This window comes from Oncorhynchus gorbuscha, unplaced genomic scaffold (genome assembly GCF_021184085.1).
Source record: "Oncorhynchus gorbuscha isolate QuinsamMale2020 ecotype Even-year unplaced genomic scaffold, OgorEven_v1.0 Un_scaffold_1191, whole genome shotgun sequence".
Taxonomy (NCBI): Eukaryota; Metazoa; Chordata; class Actinopteri; order Salmoniformes; family Salmonidae; genus Oncorhynchus; species Oncorhynchus gorbuscha.
Genome location: NW_025746045.1, coordinates 80,001 through 87,500, shown reverse-complemented (window position 1 = coordinate 87,500; position 7,500 = coordinate 80,001). Strand labels below are relative to the sequence as shown.

Genomic DNA, 7,500 nt, shown 5'->3' with positions numbered 1-7,500 from the left:
CGCCACGCCCTCGCCCCCCCAGCTGACCAGTCTTACCGCCAGGCTCTGATTGGCTACGGTCAGCGGTGGGCAGTGCAGCTCCAACCGAGGGGGCAGAGTCACTCTCACCTCCCTGCGTGCACACACCTGGACACACACGTGCGTGCACACACACATATTCTGGTAAATTTACACACGTCCAAGCATGGGTTTTTGTGTATTGTGTGTACTGTACAGTGGTGCAAAAAAGTATTTAGTCAGCCACCAATTGTGCAAGTTCTCCCACTTAAAAAGATGAGGCCTGTAATTTTCATCATAGGTACACTTCAAATATGACAGACAAAATTAGGAAAAAAAATCCAGAAAATCACATTGTATGATTTTTTATGAATTTATTTGCAAATTATGGTGGAAAATAAGTATTTGGTCAATAACAAAAGTTTATCTCAATACTTTGTTATATACCCTTTGTTGGCAATGACAGAGGTCAAACGTTTTCTGTAAGGCTTCACAAGGTTTTCACACACTGTTGCTGGTATTTTTGCCCATGCAGTTCTCCTCTAGAGCAGTGATGTTTTGGGGCTGTTGCTGGGCAACACGGACTTTCAACTCCCTCCAAAGATTTTCTATGGGGTTGAGATCTGGAGACTGGCTAGGCCACTCCAGGACCTTGAAATGCTTCTTACAAAGCCACTCCTTCGTTGCCCGGGCGGTGTGTTTGGGATCATTGTCATGCTGAAAGACCCAGCCATGTTTCATCTTCAATGCCCTTGCTGATGGAAGAAGGTTTTCACTCAAAATCATGGCACCATTCATTATTTTCTTTACACGGATCAGTCGTCCTGGTCCCTTTGCAGAAAAACAGCCCCAAAGTATGATGTTTCCACCCCCATGCTTCACAGTAGGTATGGTGTTCTTTGGATGCAACTCAGCATTCTTTGTCCTCCAAACACGGCGAGTTGAGTTTTTACCAAAGTTATATTTTGGTTTCATCTGACCATATGACATTCTTCCAATCTTCTTCTGGATCATCCAAATGCTCTCTAGCAAACTTCAGATGGGCCTGGACATGTACTGGCTTAAGCAGGGGGACACGTCTGGCACTGCAGGATTTGAGTCCCTGGCGGCGTACGGTGTTACTGATGGTAGGCTTTGTTACTTTGGTCCCAGCTCTCTGCAGGTCATTCACTAGGTCCCCCCATGTGGTTCTGGGATTTTTGCTCACCGTTCTAGTTATCATTTTGACCCCACGGGGTGAGATCTTGCGTGGAGCCCCAGATCGAGGGAGATTATCAGTGGTCTTGTATGTCTTCCATTTCCTAATAATTGCTCCCACAGTTGATTTCTTCAAACCAAGCTGCTTACCTATTGCATATTCAGTCTTCGCAGCCTGGTGCAGGTCTACAATTTAGTTTCTGGTGTCATTTGACAGCTCTTTGGTCTTGGCCATAGTGGAGTTTGGAGTGTGACTGTTTGAGGTTGTGGACAGGTGTCTTTTATACTGATAACAAGTTCAAACATGTGCCATTAATACAGGTAACGAGTGGAGGACAGAGGAGCCTCTTAAAGAAGAAGTTACAGGTTTGTGAGAGCCAGAAATCTTGCTTGTTTGTAGGTGACCAAATACTTATTTTCCACCATCATTTGCAAATAAATTCATAAAAAATCATACAATGTGATTTTCTGGATTTTATTTCTCATTTTGTCTGTCATAGTTGAAGCCTACCTATGATGAAAATTACAGGCCTCTCATCTTTTTAAGTGGGAGAACTTGCACAATTGGTGGCTGACTAAATATTTTCAGCTCTTTAACATCCAAGGTAAGAACGATAGAATTACCTCTAGAATGATAGAATTACCTCTAGAATGATAGAACGATAGAATTACCTCTAGAATGATAGAATTACCTCTAGAATGATAGAATGATAGGATTACCTCTAGAACGATAGAATTACCTCTAGAATTATAGAATTCCCTCTAGAATTATAGAATTACCTCTATAATTATAGAATTCCATCTAGAATTATAGAATTACCTCTAGAATGATAGAATTACCTCTAGAATGACAGAACGATAGAATTACCCAAAGAATGATAGAACGATAGAATTACCTCTAGAATGATAGAACAATAGAATTACCTCTAGAATCATAGAACAATAGAATTACCTCTAGAATGATAGAACAATATAATTACCTCTAGAATGATAGAACAATAGAATTACCCCAAGAATGATAGAACAATAGAATTACCTCTAGAATGATAGAACTAAATAATTACCTCCTTGGGTCCGGCCCAGGCGGTGACACTGACAGGGTAGCGCCCAGGGACGGCGTATTTATGACGCGTCGTCATGTCGACCGTTTCCGTAGCGTTGACCCGGGGTGAAAGGTCACCGAAGTCCCAGGAGAGGGTGACAGGGGTCACCGAAGAGAGGATAGACAGATGAGCGGAGGAGTGGACGCTGACGGGAGGGAAAGGAAGGAGAGACGCAGCGAAGTCCACCACAAAGACGTCATGGGCCAACGTCCAACCACATTCCTTTAACCAAATCAGAGCAAAGTTGGAGTTAGTCCCACCACGCTGCTTTAACCAATCAGAAGACAGCTACATTTAGGATCACAGTTGGATCACTTTGTAAATCCCAATACAGAGCTGCTACATCTGTACTGTACGTTACTATGGACACTGCCTTCAGAAAGGACTCGTTCCCCTTGACTTATTCCCCTTGACTCATTCCCCTTGACTCATTCCCCTTGACTTATTCCCCTTGACTTATTCCCTTTGACTTATTCCCCTTGATTTATTCCCCTTGACTTATTCCCCTTGACTTATTCCCTTTGACTTATTCCCCTTGACTTATTCCCCTTGACTTATTCCGCTTGAATTATTCCCTTTGACTTATTCCCCTTGACTCATTCCCCTTGACTTATTCCCCTTGACTTATTCCCTTTGACTTATTCCCTTTGACTTATTCCCCTTGACTCATTCCCCTTGACTTATTCCCCTTGACTTATTCCCTTTGACTTATTCCCCTTGACTCATTCCCCTTGACTTATTCCCCTAGACAGACATTTTCAAGTCTTGCATTAGATTTTCAAGCCGATTGATGACAAAACCTGTAGCTGGGCCTCCCAGATGCATTCAAAACCTGTAGCTGGGCCTCCCAGATGCATTCAAACCCTGTAGCTGGGCCTCCCAGATGCATTCAAACCCTGTAGCTGGGCCTCCCAGATGCATTCAAACCCTGTAGCTGGGCCTCCCAGATGCATTCAAACCCTGTAGCTGGGCCTCCCAGATGCATTCAAAACCTGTAGCTGGGCCTCCCAGATGCATTCAAAACCTGTAGCTGGGCCTCCCAGATGCATTCAAAACCTGTAGCTGGGCCTCCCAGATGCATGCAAACCCTGTAGCTGGGCCTCCCAGATGCATTCAAAACCTGTAGCTGGGCCTCCCAGATGCATTCAAAACCTGTAGCTGGGCCTCCCAGATGCATTCAAAACCTGTAGCTGGGCCTCCCAGATGCATGCAAACCCTGTAGCTGGGCCTCCCAGATGCATTCAAAACCTGTAGCTGGGCCTCCCAGATGCATTCAATGTCATCTTGGTGAGCACCAACAGTGTGGATGTGTTGTAGGGTATTGTCCTGCTGAAAGATGAATTAATCTCCCAGTGTCTGGTGTAAAGCAGACTGAACCAGATTATTGACTCAATCCTCCAGGATTTTGCCTGTGCTTAGCTCTATTCCATTTCTTTTCATCCTAAAAAAAACTCCCTAGTCCTTGCTGATGACAAGCATAGTCATAACAAGATGCAGTAACCTAAAAAAGTCTAACTTAAAAAAGATGTATATACAGTATATGTGAAGAGATATGTTGTGTTGGATATTCCCCAAACAAAACGCTTTGTATTCCGGACAAAGTAAAGAAAATTGCCACATTTTTTGCAATTTTACTTTAGTGCCGTATTGCAAACAGGATGCATGTTTTCGATTTTTTTTAAAAATGTAAAATAACTTTTCACTGTATTGTGGAGTAACTATGTTGTTGATCCATCCTGAGTTTTCTCCCATCACAGCCATTAAACTCTAACTCTAACTCTAACTAAGTCACCATCGGCCTCATGGTAAAATCCCTGAGTGGTTTCCTTCCTCTCCGGCAACTGAGTTAGGAAGAACGCCTGTGTCTTTATAGTGACTGAGTGTATCGATACACCATCCAAAGTGTAACTAATAACTTTGCCATACTAAAAAGGTACATTCAATGTGTTTTTACATACACATCTACCAATAGGTGGCCTTCTTTGTACTGGAAAACCTCCCTGGTCTTTGCGGTTGAATCTGTTTTTTAAATTCACTGCTCGACTGAGGGACCTTACAGATAATTGTATGTGTGTACAGAGATGAGGCAATCATTCAAACATCATGTTAAAGATTATTATTAAATGTCCGCTTTGACATTATGGGGTATTGTGGGTAGGCCAGTGACATAAAATCTCAATGTAATCCATTTTAAATTCAGACTGTACCACAACACCATGTGGAGGAAGTTAGAATTCAGACTGTACCACAACACCATGTGGAGAAAGTTAGAATTCAGGCTGTACCACAACACCATGTGGAGGAAGTTAGAATTCAGGCTGTACCATGTGGAACAAGTCAAGGGGTGTGAATACTTTCTGAAGACACTGTATATGTACTAATGTAAATAGTTTTCAATAATAAAGTCACCAGGAAGTTATAACAAAAACAAGGAAGTAATCAGGAAGTTATAACAAAAACAAGGAAGTAATCAGGAAGTTATAACAAAAACAAGGAAGTAATCAGGAAGTTATAACAAAAACAAGGAAGTAATCAGGAAGTTACAAAGAAGAAAAGGTAATGAGGAAGTCGTTAGCCAGTCTCCGTCCACCTTCATGACGTGAGGCTTGGTGCAGGCAGCAGAGCACTGAGCTTCACTGATGCGGTTGGGTTCGTAGTTGGTGCTGCAGAGACACTCCCTCCGGGCCCCCAGGCCCCCGTAGCGTTGGGAGGCCCTGTAACACACAGAGTTACACTCCTCCCGGGAGAAGTTACCCGGCGTGGATGAAGAGAAGATGACCAGCTCACTGCCTCCTCCGCTGTGGTCACTGTCCTCCAGACAGGCTGCATAGTTCAGACCTGGTTAATCAAGACATTAATCAATCAACCAATCAATCAAGCAATACATCTAGAAATTAATTAATTACAACAACAGTGTGTACTGTCCTCCAGACACACAGTACAGTTCACAGATCAATCAATTCAACAACTACTGCTATGTGTGTGTGTGTGTGTGTGTGTGTGTGTGTGTGTGTGTGTGTGTGTGTGTGTGTGTGTGTGTGTGTGTGTGTGTGTGTGTGTGTGTGTGTGTGTGTGTGTGTGTGTGTGTGTGTGTGTGTGTGTGTGTGTGTGTGTGTGTGTGTGTGTTTCTCTCTCTCAGTCTTACCGCAGGTGAGCAGTGACACGTTGAGTAGTGGTTGGTGTCTCAGGTCAGGCGGTTGGACACAGAGCATGTTCTCTGGGTGACGCACCCGCACTCCCCTCTCCTGAAGCCAGCTCACCAGACGAAATAACTTACAGTCACACACAAACGGGTTGCTGCTTAAGTCACTGTGGAGGGGGGAGGGAAAGAGAGAGGGAGGGAGGAGAAAGGGAGGAGAGGGAGGAGAGAAGAGAGGGAGGGATGGGAGGAGAGGGAGGGAAAGAGAGAGGGATGAGAATGGGAGGGAGGGATGGGAGGAGAGGGAGGGAAAGAGAGAGGGAGGAGAGGGAGGAGAGGGATTGGAGGAGAGGGGGAGGGAGGGAAAGAGATAGGGAGGAGAGGGAGGAGAGGGATGGGAGGAGAGGGGAGGGAGGGAAAGAGATAGGGAGGAAGGAGAAAGGGAGGAGAGAAGAGAGGGATGGGAGGAGTGAAGAGGAGGGGAGGGAGGGAAAGGGAGAGGAAGGGAGGAGAAAGGGAGGAGAGGGATGGGAGGAGAGAAGAGAGGGATGGGAGGAGTGAAGAGGAGGGGGAGGGAGGGAAAGGGAGAGGAAGGGAGGAGAAAGGGAGGAGAGGGATGGGAGGAGAGAAGAGAGGGAGGGAAAGAGAGAGGGAGGAAGAAAGGGAGGAGAGGGATGGGAGGAGAGAGGAGAGAGGTGGATGGAGGGGAGAGGAGATAGGTGGATGGAGGGGAGAGAGTTGGACAGAATTGGGTACAGACATTTAAGAGAGAGGAAGAAGAGGGAGTGAGAGACAAGGGAGAGAAGAGAGGGAGGAGAGGGATGGGAGGAGAGAAGAGAGGGAGGAGAGGGATGGGAGGAGAGAAGATAGGGAGGAGAGAGATGGGAGGAGAGAAGAGAGGGAGGAGAGGGGTGTAATTAACAGTAGTGTTCTTTGTGTGGGTGTGAGAGTGAGTTTATAGTGGAAATCTAAACATCAGAGAAATAACAGAGAGATCCTACCAACACATTATCTCTGTCTATTTTAGTCTCTGTTTCAGTTGGAGATGTAAACAGAGAAATAACAGAGAGATCCTACCAACACATTATCTCTGTCTATTTTAGTCTCTGTTTCAGTTGGAGATGTAAACAGAGAAATAACAGAGAGATCCTACCAACACATTATCTCTGTCTATTTTAGTCTCTGTTTCAGTTGGAGATGTAAACAGAGAAATAACAGAGAGATCCTACCAACACATTCTCTCTCTGTCTATTTTAGTCTCTGTTTCAGTTGGAGATGTAAACAGAGAAATAACAGAGAGATCCTACCAACACATTATCTCTGTCTATTTTAGTCTCTGTTTCAGTTGGAGATGTAAACAGAGAAATAACAGAGAGATCCTACCAACACATTCTCTCTCTGTCTATTTTAGTCTCTGTTTCAGTTGGAGATGTAAACAGAGAAATAACAGAGAGATCCTACCAACACATTCTCTCTCTGTCTATTTTAGTCTCTGTTTCAGTTGGCTTTATGGGTGGGTACAGTCTATTGAAGCGATACGACCTGAGGGGTGTGGTATATGGCCAATATACAGCGACTAAGTGCTGTTCTCACAGTCTGATATACCACAGCTGTCAGTCAGTCAGCATTCAGGGCTCCAACCAGCCAGTTTATAATGAAGTACATACCACATAGAGACAGACAGTATACCATATAACAGTATGACATCATGACTGAGATGAAAATGTTTCATAATCACACACCTAACCAGAAAGAGAGAGAGAGAGAGGACAGAGAAAGAGAGAGAACGAGAGAAGAGAGAAAGAGAGAAGAGAGAGAAAGAGAGAAGACAGAGAATGAGAGAAGACAGAGAAAGAGAATAAAGAGAAGACAGAGAAAGAGAGAGAATGAGAGAAGAGAGAGAAAGAGAGAGAATGAGAGAAGAGAGAGAAAGAGAGAGAATGAGAGAAAGAGAGAAGAGAGAAAGAGAGAAGACAGAGAGAAAGACAGAGAAAGAGAGAAGAGAGAGAAAGAGAGAAGACAGAGAAAGAGAAAGAGAAGAAAGAGAGAAGACAGAGAAAGAGA

General features: G+C 44.3%; 1 protein-coding gene across 1 annotated transcript in view; it reads right to left on the bottom strand.

The window, feature by feature from the left end:
* Nucleotides 1–7,500, bottom strand: part of LOC124021738 (polycystin-1-like) — a gene marked incomplete at its 3' end in the record, with an annotated part of 147,470 nt that overhangs the window by 100,641 nt on the left and 39,329 nt on the right. Inside the window, 4 exon segments of the mRNA XM_046336870.1 lie at nucleotides 1–126; nucleotides 2,259–2,519; nucleotides 4,888–5,135; nucleotides 5,443–5,606. The exon segment at nucleotides 1–126 is cut by the window's left edge and continues 43 nt beyond it. Coding sequence (XP_046192826.1) covers nucleotides 1–126; nucleotides 2,259–2,519; nucleotides 4,888–5,135; nucleotides 5,443–5,606 — 799 coding nt within the window.